The sequence below is a fragment of the Enoplosus armatus genome, chromosome 16, assembly GCF_043641665.1.
Source record: "Enoplosus armatus isolate fEnoArm2 chromosome 16, fEnoArm2.hap1, whole genome shotgun sequence".
In the NCBI taxonomy this organism is placed as follows: domain Eukaryota; kingdom Metazoa; phylum Chordata; class Actinopteri; order Centrarchiformes; family Enoplosidae; genus Enoplosus; species Enoplosus armatus.
In genome coordinates, this window is record NC_092195.1 from 15449561 (window position 1) to 15462351 (window position 12791).

Genomic DNA, 12791 nt, shown 5'->3' on the forward strand with positions numbered 1-12791 from the left:
ATATCTGCGTGTTTGTGTACACAGAGGAAGAAAAAGAGACAGAAAATGTGAGGTTGATGTTATAGTAGAGGGAAATGTGGAGGGATTGAGGGGGGGAGGTAGAGGGCACAGACAGGATTAAAGAACACCATCTGTCCACTGAGATCCTTCAGCCAGCACACAAAACATCCCCGTCAAATATAGCATCAGCAGGTTTACCACACTAACTCTGTCTGTGTCCTCCACTCCCCTACAATTTCGTAAAACTTTTGTCCTCAGCAAACACCCATTCTATTAAAGCTGGCATGGATTCATTCATAGAGGCAACACCTAACAATTGTGTGTGCTAATTATTCATTTCATTAAAATATTTGGACATTACATTTAAATTCTTGATTTTACAACATTTATTTTTATCAAACATTTTTTTTATCAAATGAAAAAATAATGCAAATATGTGAACCTACACATGGGCAGTATTTCTTGGCTCATGCAAAGATGAACAATAGAGATAAAATACTTATCTAACAGTAGTGAACTGATTGAAGGTTTCATTTTGGAGGATATTTGCAAATCCCTTGAGAGAGTGAATCCAAAGTCAACAGAGTCAACAGCACATCTGAGAACAAAGACAAATGCACAAACCAAAATCCATTCAAAAATACATTGCTTTATCAACAAACACACACACTTCAGAGAGTGTGAGAAGTCATGAATGCTTAACATTTATGACTTGTCACAGCCCACTTCGGCATACAGCATATCATCCCGATTTAAAAAGACTAACCTATACTGCTGATAAAACACACAAATGAAAGAAAATGCTTTGTAAATACTGTTTGTCTGAATCTAACACGAGTCAACATTTTAATGGAGTTTTTTCACGCTTTTGGCTGTGTGCTGTCTAATTAATCAACTGGTAAACAGCTTATTCAGTCTGAGCCCACTTGGCTCACTCCATCACAAGACTGCTGTCAGCAGACCGTCCTGCATGCTGCCTTCACGTCTCCCATTACGCCCTAAAGGATAATTCAGTTAAACTGGCTCGCTCTCCAACTTACTGACTCTATGTCTCTGACATGCTGACTTTCTCTCTCTGTGTTGCTTTCTCTGTCTAAGATGCTGACTCTTTCTCCACGGTGCTGACTTTACTGCTGTCTGTCTTTTCTGACTTCTTAGCACCTCTAACTGCTGTCTCACTCACACACAAAATATAAACACATAATGTCTCATTTTGACTCAAATGACAGATAATATTTCTTACATACAACACCACTGAGAATAAGGCATGGCCATGAGCACAAGTTTCCCCAGCACCAACCAACCTCTGTACATTTCTTTGAGTATTAAAAAAAAATCCCCAAATTTCACATTTAATTTCTCACTTAACAGTTCAATTTAAAATGTGAACTCTCTACATTATAGTCCCAGAAATATTATTGAAGACATGACTTTGGTATCCTCACTGGGACCTCCTTCACAGTGAGGTCAGAGGTCGTCTCATTCAGCTGTATCACACATAAACACTTCCTTTTCTCCCTACTTTGTCTGTGACATCCTCTAAAACGTGTCATCACTGTCTGTCCTTTTAATTAATTAATCGCTGAGTAAAGATGCTGTTGTTGCGAAGGGTCACTTACTGTGATGTAAAAATGAACATCAAGCAAACACAAAACATAAATCTCTCCCCCAGGCTGTCTTTAACAATGTCAGCTGATCATAATTACTTCGCCAAATTAAATTAGAAGTTTCAGGGAGGAGACTGGGTAACGTGGGTACTCAAATCAGGCCTACGACAAAAGATAGACAAGACAAACGCTGAATTGCTGACAATACAGACTACTTTAAAGGAGGTGCGACTTTATCAGCTTAAAACAAAATATAGTGGAAGTAAAACAGAAGAAAAAGTAAAGAGAGAGGGTGCGGGCCTGGACTTCACAGATGAAGAGAAATTGAATTTAGGAATGAGTTGGGGGACGTACCAGATCAGCTGCAGCAGTTAGTTTGATGAGACAGTTGTAACATCCCAAGAGGGGACTTTTGGCTGTGCTTGAATAGTTAACAGAAAACTATTTGAGGACTTTTTAGTGGACGCATCATGTCTCGTTCACAACTTCTGATCGTGCTCCTGTGTTGTCTACCTTTGGCAGGTATGTAGGATGCACACACAAAAGAAGTTTTCAGTTAATTTAATGAGTGAAATCATTACGAGAGGACGTTTAAACACTGTTTAATTTATTGTAAAATGTGTTTTCACTACAACTATATCTTATTTTGAATGTATTTATTGAAGTACTGATGCCAGGAAGCAAAACTCTACACAACAGTGGCTGGATAGGTTTCTGCTTGACAAAAACACTTCCAATGGGTTAGATACACTCATGAAAACAAGGATATGGCTCTTCTTAGCTATCTTGTCTTCTGCTCTAAACACCAAAATCCAGTCAGAACCAAAACAAGCATATCTCAAGAAATTGGGACACTAAAAGTTTTCTAAACGTGTGACTAAACAGGCTGAATCTTCTCTCATGATGATTTACTGTAACAGGGATTCAGCAATGTACATGTACATTTGCTAATCTTAATATTTCCCATTGATTCCCTCAGCCTGTTTGCGCTGTTACACCTGTGTATTCCCCGCCATCTCTCCTCTGGACTGCTTAATGTTTCCTCAGGAGTGCCCAGCCGGGCAGCGCTGCCTGTCTAGCACTGCGACGGGAAGACGTGGTGAGATCCAGATCTGTGTGTGTTAGTGTGTGTGTGTGTGTGTGTGTGTGAGAGAGAGAGAGAGAGTTTATTTCTGTGTCTGTCGATGAGATTATTTTCTGTGAATCTGGGGCATGATGGACACAAATTGGCAGACAAAGCCTCATTGTACAGAACATTGTCTGGGAACAGATTTGAGAAATGAACGGTACAGTGCAGTCTGTATATGTATGTATTATGACAGTTTGGTTTTGGCTTTGTACAGAAACAGTTGCTATTAAGTTAAAGAGCTGACTTTCATCTTTAATTCAAGGCTGTTGACACCCACATCTGAAGAACTGTTAAGAAACTGTAGTCCTTTTCGTAGTCACAATTCCTGCACTGCTCACCCAATACACGCCAAAGCTGCATTTAAATTTCATAGTTTCATAGTTTTTATTTTAATTTTATATATTTCTTATTTTATTTCCTTCATACTAGGCCATTTCTGAGAGGCAGGTTTATAGAATTGTCTAGATAACTGCTGAGAAAACTAATCTAGAACACAGACTGACAGACAGACTTCAAAACAATAAACAAAACAAAAACATTGTCCACATATTTACAGATGGCACTGTCTGATCTCTGTGTGCCGTCGCTAAAATAAAACAATTGTGAGTGGTTTTCAGGGCCTTCTCTCAGGCGTGATCCAGTCTCAACTCTGCAAGTGTAAAAACAAAACAAGAACAAACAAAAGAAAGAGTCAATGGATCAGATCTCAGCACCATTTCTCATCAAGCCGGTTGTCAGCTCACTAATGCCTGTGATGCCTTCAAATTATCTCTAAAAATAGCTCTCTGGACTCTGTGGGTGGGGCGAAACAATCACTAAAGCCCCTTTTTTACATGCACGTTAACCCATAAATGCTCAGACAGTTTTCAATGTGGGAGGAGAAGTAAAGTAGTCTGACCCAGATATCATTCGATGTTACCTTTAAGGTGGTAAATGAATTTGGTAAATGAAATAAAAAGCAGCCAAAATGCACTCGTCATTCTGTCAATGTTATGGCAAATTGAGAGTGGGTCTTCAGTGCAAGAATATCTTTTTATAAGTATATTAGACAACATGTTGAATGTGATTTCAGAAATTGTGAACTAGCAATTAAGCAGTAGGACTTCACTAAACGGAGCAAAATGAATCAGTTTTGTACAGAAGCAAAAAAAGGATTTGAATTGTAAAAACTACTGTAAATACCTTATTGTGAAATTTAAGGTGCAATATATTTATATTTATTCAAGTTTCCAATATTCAAATAAATAAATTCCAGTGCAGTGATTCATTATGATTAATTAAATTATCAAGTCAGAAAAATACATTTGCTTAAATTGTATTGGTGATATTCAGATGGCAATATTCAAAATGAAAAATTAAAACTTGAGCATCAGGGCTACTAAAGAAAACAGGGAACACAAAAATGTCTGATCCTCAAATAAAATACACCTTATTCAGGCTAATACATTTACTTTTAAAATTAGAAGGATTTCTTTGCCTCCATAGATTTGTCTGACCAGCGTCTCTGCTCTTATAGGATCGTTACAACTGACGATGTACGAGAAGAGCTGTGCCATCCCCAACCAGTGCGGCGTGAGTGGACAGAAATATGCCTCGGGCCTCTTCTTCAACTATACCAACGTCTGCTGTGATACAGACCTGTGTAACGGGGCTGTGTCCGTTGCTGCCCTCAGCTGGGGAGGAGTCGCTCTCGGCCTGCTGCCTGCACTCACTCTCCTGCTGGCCTGAGCATCAGGGGTGATGAGGCTGGAGCTCTAGATGGGGGTCACGTTGAACACCAAATATCAAATATGAGAGTGACCTGGAAAAGATGGACACTCACAGGCGCACGAGCACGCACTTGTAAGCCAACAGGGTTTGAAAATTCCTGTCTTTAATAAAGAATGTGTCTTTAGTGGCCACCCAGCAAATTATACTGCTGATGTGGTTTTCAGAAACCCATATTATCTGATATTTTCCTACCCATAGTATCTTCTTAAAAAGGTCAATACATAAATCAATAATACTAATAATTTAAAAATACCACAATTGACCAAATATAGTCAGTAAAAATAAGACTGATACCAAAATATATCTCACCACAAATATATAGTTTTATTGTACTTAGTTTGACCATGTTGATGACCTGATAATGATGCTAATAAAACTTTAACATTCATAAACTACACTGAAGAGATGCCCTCTCAGTATTATGCTTCTCATTTGTGCTCTACTTTATGTGTATTTGCTCTGTTTGTGCATGTATTATTTTTTTAATTAGCGTACTTGACAACACGTTTAGCTTTGAGAGTACTGCTTGTATAGACTAGACACTACATGTTGTTCCCCTGGATAACGGTTAAAAAGTAAATAAAAACACAATTTATTAAGATACTTTTTATTGGGATATTAATACATGTGTCTTTGTAAGAGTAAAGTAAAAAATACATTTCAGCTGTGGTATTAGTTTGATTGTCTTCATTGCTGATTTAAATCTACTGCTTTAGTGTCCACACCACTGTTTTGATCCTGTGGACTTTTAAGTGCAACTGCTTTTGACTACATGGCAGACAGCATGAAAAAAGGCTAAAGGGAAATGCATAGGGTTAGGAAACAAAGTGAAAAGCACAATATGGGTTTCATAACAAAGAAAATACATGTACATGAAGATAACAAAATAGTTAAAGACAGTGAAGTGAAAAATAAACTAATGAAAGTAACATTTTAATGAATATCAATTTAAATGGTCCCTGAAATTGTATCCAGTCCTACAGTAAGAAGTGAAAAAGAGGAAACACTAAAATATATCAGCACTGAAATTATTCAGACACGATCCCTTTAAACGTTGGTCCATTTTAGAAAATGGGTGAAATCCACAACAATTCAGTCAAATATAAGTAAAATATACATTTCCATCTCTTTGCATTACACCTAGCAGTTCATCATGGAAGGACATAACTTGGTTGATTAAAATCATGTAGAAATACAACCAGATGTGCTCACACTGGACGCCTAATATAATCAAAGTCTGTATACAAGATTGTCTTTTCAACTGGTTTAAATTGCACTTAGGTTTCATTTTTCTTAAAAGGGCTCCACCCTGATGTGAAAGACATGGCATATAATGAGGCTATTTTAAGATGTTGACACCACTACCTATCGTATAAATGTTAATTTGCATAGTGCCGTGAAGTTAATAAAATTCTCTACACAAGCTGCTACTATGGCGCGTTATTATTGGTTCCAGTTCTTCCCAGCGGTTCAATTTCAAGTCACTTTTATAAGAAATTCAGGCTAGCAAACTTCCAAGAGTGGATTAATCCTGCTGGCAACACATGACAGTTAAGTGACAGCCTGCAGTCACCAAATATACAATGCTTTTAATTTAAGAATAAGCCTAGAGATATTACAACATTTTCTATTTGTCAACAAATCCCATGAAAAGACCAAAACCAAAGAAGCTTTACTTTATTAACAAGTCTAAAGCTCTGCTGGCAGCTCTGTGAGTCTGACCTCAGACACAGTGAGTGGTAATCTGAGCTAAATGCTAACATCAGCTTGCTAACATGCGCACAGTGACAATGCTAACATGCTAATGTTTACCATGTTAATCACCTTAGTGTAGCATGTTAGCATGCAAACATTTATCAATTTGTACTAAACACAAAGTACAGCTGAGGCTGATGGGAATGTCATAAGTTTTGCAGGTTTTTGGACAAATCAAAAGTTTGACCTGATGATGGCACTAGAGGAAAAGTTAAGGGATCACCAAAGTTAATTTTCTTATGAGGCGAAAATGAATGCCTGAACCAAATTTCAAGGCAATCTATCCAACAGTTGAAAATCCTATATGTTTTTAGATTAGAGTGCCACAGAGAGGGAAGGATAATCAATCAAGTATTTAACCACAAACTTAACATGTTGGCTTTGATCTTTGTTGACAATAAGAAAAACATAGAATATTGCCAGCCTTATCCTTTAATCAAATTTAAAACTAAAGCTGCGAGTGCTATTTTCATGTGAAACTTTTTACATAGTTTATATTTAACTTCCTGCTGTTTCTTTCCCCTCATGAGAAACATGCAACATAACAGGCCTTGAGCCCCGAGCTATTGGAGGAGGCAGGACGAGTGCTTTCAGTGTAGCACTTTAGCAGTCAACAACAGCAACTTCAATACACTCACAACCTGATCTCTTTCCTTTATATGACATTAAAAAGGATCCTTCATACAGGCAGAACACAATAAATTGTTGGCAAGGGGCCCCGACAGCGGATCACAAACAAGCTCTGTAATCTTGAATAATCCTTCACGCCTGCTGTGGGAGTGCAGAAAGGGGAAGCCCAAGTCTATTGAAATAGTTTCCTGTCTCTGTAACTGTTTGCAGCTCTGCCTCCCAAAAGCGAGACCTGGTGTGCAGGCCCCCGGGGAAAAGCACCCCCTTCCTCTCTGAGATGCACTATGAAGAATAAGAAATATTTAAAATAGAAGTTGGCTTTAATAGAAAATCGTGTAATCCTTCAAGGCCTTATTTTCTAAATAACAAAAGAATAAAGTCAATGTGAAGCTCTGTGATTGCAGACAAACCACAAAAGACACTTTGGCAGGTGAGCTGTCGCTGGTATGCATGTTTATCACTTAAAAAAAACCCATTTCCTTATTACCAAGACTGAATCAGCTTGTTTGAGGCTCGCAGGGTACTGGTGAGTTCACCAGTAAGTGTGATCTGGTAGGCAGCTTTGTGTCTGTTGAAACCCCCCTCCAAAAAAAAAATAATCAAAAATGTACTGTAGCAAACATCATCAAGAAGAGAACAAGGAACATTTTCATGTTTACAGTGTGCATCTACTGACTGATGGTGAGACTGTACACAAGCAAGGCTGTAGTTGCAAGTGTGTGAACATGTACACTTTGTGTGTGTGTGTGTGTGTGTGTGTGTGTGTGTGTGTGTGTGTGTGTCAGCCTGCAAGCAACATAGTCAACAAGTAACCAGAAGTTAATTAATTTCCTGGAGAGCTGAATATCCAGAAAAACTCGGATGATGTGTGAGCAACACATAACTAAATACATTTTGCTGACCTTTTTTGTGTGCATGCGTTTGTTTTTAAATCAGCTTATTTGACGTCTGCGCTTCCACGTTTGATAAACAGATCCACGTGGTAAAGAAAATCCCTTTTGGGCAGAAAACTACATGAGTAAACGTCTCTAAAGGAAACCTAAGCAGCTATATTGGCTCATCAGAATAATCTAACATAGTAAAAGAAACAGATCAACCAAGTTGCTTGCAGGGTGAACACAGGCGTGTGTGCAGGCGATGTGAATGTGTGTTTTTGTGCTTTTGTATGTTTGTAGTTCTGCTGGTGTATTCATGCATCCTGTTGTCCTCCTACTTGAGAGCTTTAGCTACAGACGAGTAGGCGATGTGGATCTCCTCGTCGATCGGGCAGGTGGAGGCAAACTCCTCCCTGGCGTACGCGGCGTTCAGGTACCTCCAGAGGTTCGTCAGAGACTGAGGGATGCTGAAGTTTCGGTATTTTAAACACACCACCTGCAGAGAGGAAAAGAGTTAGAGTTTGAGAGACGCAATCAACAAACCACGCTGGACACAAGCCTTCAGTTTCAGACCAAAAACATGGACTTCTAATCTATTCATCCAAGGCCCCCCCACCCCCCCCATGTTGTACAACTTAAAACAGGAGATTACCTTCACGATGTGGAGCTTAGGCAGCAAGTTGCAGTCAGCCAGAGTAAGCTCTTGGCCGTCCAGGAAGGGGCGGGACGAGGAAGTGACCTCATCAGCACTATTCTCGTCGATCTCATCAGGAAGTGGGGAGCCGAGGTAGTCATCCAGCTTCTTCAGAGCCTTCAGCAGGCCTTTCTCTAGATCTGAGCACACGTGCACACACAGACGGTATTCAAATACAGTGTGTAACCAAAGCTAAAAGGGACAGTTTGAATTCAGACTTTCTTTAGATTAAATAAACACCAACGACAGTGACCTTTCGAGATGAGATCACCCCACACAGAGAGCAGCAGGTGACCTGTTTGTACTGAGGCAGAAAAGCTCAGACCATAATGTTATTAACGGGGACTCCCTGCTGGTTTTCTGTCCAACAGAGGGAGACAGGAGGAGCGCAGCAGTATTTGATACAGAAAATACCACCAAAAACAAATTGGTCTGGGTGAAGCAATTGAGTTTTATTCTACTGTAAAGACTCAAATGATACTTCCGAGCTTGAAATATTAGATCCGCTTACTTTCGTTGGTCTGAGGATTTGAGTTCTTGACGTAAGCGGAGAATTTGGAGAAAACATCCATGCCTGCTGTGTTGGACTCTGGGTTACGAGCAGCCAGACGGGGATACCTAAACAGAGAGATTCAATGAGGATTCACATATGATCATCGCATCAAAGTCAAAACAGGAGGCAAGCAAAACACAGCTGCAACTATTATTTTAATTATCTATGAATCTAGTAATTGTTTGGTCTACAAAATGCCTGTTAAAATGTTTTTAAAGCACAAGATCTTCCAAAGTCCAAAGATGTTCAGTTTAAAATCACATGTGACAAAGAAAAAACAGTAATTCCTCACGATTGAGAAGCTGAAGCCACGACATGTTTGGTATTTTGGCTTGAAAAATCACTTAAACGATGATTTGATTACCAAAATACTTTCTGATTAATTTTCAGTTGATCTACTAATCTGTTCAGCTCTTAAAAACACCAAAATAAAACATATTTTTAAAACAGATGGATGGAGAGATTACTTGGGAGGGCAGAGGTTTTCCTCCAGGAACTCCTCGATCTTGTTGGTGTCAGTTTTCACCTCGCTGCCGTACAACAGGAAGGGAGGCTGGGCACCCGGAGCCAGGTCCTTCAAGATGTCTGGCTTCCTGAAGGTGGACGGAAACAAAGAAGGTCAGATGGAGACAGAAACAGAGAGACGGACATCCAGCAGAAGAGATAGAGGGTTCAACCGCAGGATAGAAATGGAGGAAAAGGGGAAGAAGGAAAAGAAAATGAGAAACAAAAACACATGAAACAAGGAAATTACTCATGTTTGCTAAAAAAGACTTGCCCAGCTGTCACTAAAATCAATGCCAGAGTAGCTTTATATATCTATCAATATCTGAATGAAATCTTCCTTTACACAGGTGTAAGGCCAGTGTTGTTTTCACCTCTTCATATCCACGGTGGTAACGTCAAAGGTGACTCCTTTCAGCCACAGCACCATGAAGAGACGCTGGGAGAAGGGACAGTTGCCGATGCTCTGTCCATCGCTGCCGGCCTGGGATACAAAAACAGAGAAGATGAGCATTTCATGTAGTACATATGGGGCCGTGGGGGACACGTCATAAATATTTATTTTATTTTGCAGTTTTTCAATTGAATTTTCTCTCTTTTTTCGTGAAAAACTGAATAAAAAAATATGAAAATGTGAAAGAAAATGTGCACCAAAAGTTTTCACTCTTCAACCAAGCTGCACGGTCAGCACTCAGGATATTTGTCACAGATAAAAATAAATATTACTACACACCTGCCATCAACTTTAACCTCTTTAGAAACCTCATGCAGAGCCCTAAACTTGTTACAGACAGAGAATGAAAATAAGCTAAAATACAAAAATATCAGAAAATATTTGCTGCTTTTTTTGTCTTATATGATAGTAGAGCTGCAACTAACAATTATCAATTAATCTGCCAAATATTTTCTTGATTCATTATTTAGTCTATAAAAATCACAGTTTTTCAAAATCACAATATGCTATAGCTCAACATTACGCCTTTAAATGTCTTGTTTTGTCCGTCCACAAAATCCTCATAATTGAGAAGCTGGAACCGAGTAATGTTTGGCCTTTTTAGTTGACAAACAGCCTCAACAATTAATTTTCTGGCGATTGACCAATCAATTAATGGACTAATCGTTTGAGCTCTAGATGACAGCAAAATTAAATATCTTAAGGTTCTGGACTGTTGGACATTTGAAGACATCACATTGGGCTCTTTAAACATGTTCTGACATTTTGTAAACCAAATGATCAAAGGTGGATCTACAGAAAACTAGTCTGGAACTATCTTCATAACTGATTAATCACTTTTCAAGAAAAAAATGACAAACTTTCTCTGGTTCCAGTCTCTTAAAAGCGCAGATCTGATGTGAAATATCTTTGGTTTTGGACAAAACAAGCTATTTAAAGACGTCACACTGGGCTCTAGAAAATGGACCAAAAGATTAATTGACTAAAGGAGAAAATAATCAGATTAATCCATAACAAAAACAATTAGCTGCAGCCTTATAAGCAACATAATGCATTCTTGCATTCAGGAAATTATCATACAGCTTTACAATGTTCCCTGTATGGCTGCAGGAAGCCAAACTTCATGTTCAGTCATTCTATATATCTGCACTCTGGTCTGAATACAGTATAACCTTGAGGGCAGTTACAGTAAATCAGACAACCGCTTACTTTCTGTTTCCAAGGCCAATGTGAAACTATACTTGTATGTATGTATATTCTGTTCATTTATGGATATCGAGTGTCATTGAAGAGGTTGACTAGAAACCAGGCTTTAGAGAAGTTACAACAGCATCTTTCACCCCCTGAAGAAGACGAAAAAAAGTAGAGGGTGGCGCACATGTTCACATGTTCATACAGAGGAATCATTATGGCAACTTGTGTAAGAGCATGAGGGGAGGCAGAGAAAGCCATATTTGTTATAATAGAGCCTGATTTTGGCTCAAAGTAAATGGGATTAGCCTGCCTGGCCAACATACTAAATATAGATTAAAGTCGGCTGCCCATTATCTTAACGTGCATTTAATTAGATTAGCCTTACTGTCATTTATAAGCCCGGTGAGTCAGCAGAGGTGGTCTAACACGCCTGTAACACACATACTGCCATTTAAAACGCACAAGGTGACATTATGTCGCCAAATACGGGCGGAGTGAGATACGTTATCAGCCCGTAATAACAATAAACTGACAACACTGATGAAATGATAAGATAACACACCTTTAAACCTTTAAAACACACTGTTAAATAAATTAATGTCAGGTCCCCGCGCCACTTTCTGGGTGTGATGGGGTTTTTGAGGTCACCATTCAATCGCTCGCTTACCTTCACAAAAAGTTCAACTTTGGGCGGATTCGCGTCGCTCATCTTCACCTGCTGATGCACGAGACCTTTAAAAAAAGAGAGAAAGAAGAGGAAACAGACATAAACAAGCGGTTGAAATGAATAAATGAAGCCCAAAGTTACATTTTCTAAGCGAGAAACGAGACGAGTTCGAAACTCGGGCAGCCAAGCCCATCTTCCGCTCCAAACCCCACTGAGAAAAAGACAAATTAAACATTGTAACAGCAACACAAGCAGCGCAGACGTTAAACAAAGCAAACTTCAACTTCTTAAAAGTGCAAAAATATCAGATTGTAGCTACTTTTTTGAGTCTGCAGACCTCACCTCAAACTTGTGAGAGTTGTCGCTGACGCCTGTAGCTGCCTGCTGGTCGTTTCCCCTCCCAGTTCTGCTGCCTGTCGGTCGGCTGCAGCAGCTCACTACATCACCACAGATCCTCCATTTCCTGGAGCTGCATGACGAGCTGAGCTGTCAGCAAATAAAGTGGCGTTCAAGACTAAGAGAGAAAAAAGCGCGGACTGAGAGGAAGAAGAAGAAGAAGAAGAAGAAGAAGAAGAAGAAGTGGAGGCTGGGGAGAGATGCAGGCAGTGGTGGAAGAAGTACTCAGTGGTGTAAAGTAGGCTAACTAAGTACTTTCACTGAAGTACTGTCCTTAAGTACAGCTTTGACTTTACTAGAGAGCATTTTCATTTTATGCTACTTTATACTTCCACTCCACCAGATCTCAGAGGGTAGAAATATTGTACTTTTTACTCCTCTTCATTTATCTGACAGCTGTAGTTACAAGTTACTTTTCAAATTAAGATTTATATATGATAAATGTAATTGTTGTTGATTGGACTTTTCTCCTCCAAACTTTTCAAATGGTTTCATTTAAATATATATATATATGTTACACCTAAATCCAAAATATTAATACAGATTTGTTTAGCAGAACTAAA

The 12791-nt window shown here is 39.0% G+C and overlaps 2 protein-coding genes across 3 annotated transcripts; one reads left to right on the forward strand and one right to left on the reverse strand.

The window, feature by feature from the left end:
- The first annotated feature begins 2077 nt into the window (after positions 1-2077).
- LOC139299471 (prostate stem cell antigen-like) lies at positions 2078-4464 on the forward strand. Its single transcript, XM_070922379.1, has 3 exons — positions 2078-2129; positions 2587-2706; positions 4253-4464. Exons 1-3 carry the CDS (start codon positions 2078-2080, stop codon positions 4462-4464), a joined length of 384 nt encoding a protein of 127 aa, XP_070778480.1.
- Positions 4465-7598: 3134 nt separating this feature from the next.
- Positions 7599-12230, reverse strand: clic1 (chloride intracellular channel 1). Of its 2 annotated transcripts, none has more exons than XM_070921425.1 (7): positions 12152-12230; positions 11833-11897; positions 9892-10001; positions 9481-9606; positions 8972-9078; positions 8419-8600; positions 7599-8262 (listed from the first exon to the last, which is right to left on the reverse strand). In XM_070921425.1, the coding sequence occupies exons 2-7, from the start codon at positions 11872-11874 to the stop codon at positions 8101-8103; spliced, it is 729 nt and encodes a 242-aa protein (XP_070777526.1). In that variant the 5' UTR covers positions 11875-11897; positions 12152-12230; the 3' UTR covers positions 7599-8100. The 2 variants fall into 2 exon arrangements, with proteins under 2 accessions (XP_070777526.1, XP_070777525.1); XM_070921424.1 differs by having other exon boundaries at positions 12175-12228.
- Positions 12231-12791: the final 561 nt, after the last annotated feature.

Excerpts from the sequence above, each read along its gene's own strand:
- LOC139299471 (XM_070922379.1), top strand. The coding sequence starts at position 2,078 with ATGTCTCGTTCACAACTTCTGATCGTGCTCCTGTGTTGTCTACCTTTG. Across the intron at positions 2,130-2,586 it reads GTGTTGTCTACCTTTGGCAG|CCTGTTTGCGCTGTTACACC; the intron begins GTATGTAGGATG and ends TGATTCCCTCAG. Across the intron at positions 2,707-4,252 it reads CACTGCGACGGGAAGACGTG|GATCGTTACAACTGACGATG; the intron begins GTGAGATCCAGA and ends CTGCTCTTATAG.
- clic1 (XM_070921425.1), bottom strand. The coding sequence starts at position 11,874 with ATGAGCGACGCGAATCCGCCCAAAGTTGAACTTTTTGTGAAG. Across the intron at positions 9,607-9,891 it reads ACCACCGTGGATATGAAGAG|GAAGCCAGACATCTTGAAGG; the intron begins GTGAAAACAACA and ends GTCCACCTTCAG. Across the intron at positions 8,263-8,418 it reads CTAAGCTCCACATCGTGAAG|GTGGTGTGTTTAAAATACCG; the intron begins GTAATCTCCTGT and ends TCCTCTCTGCAG.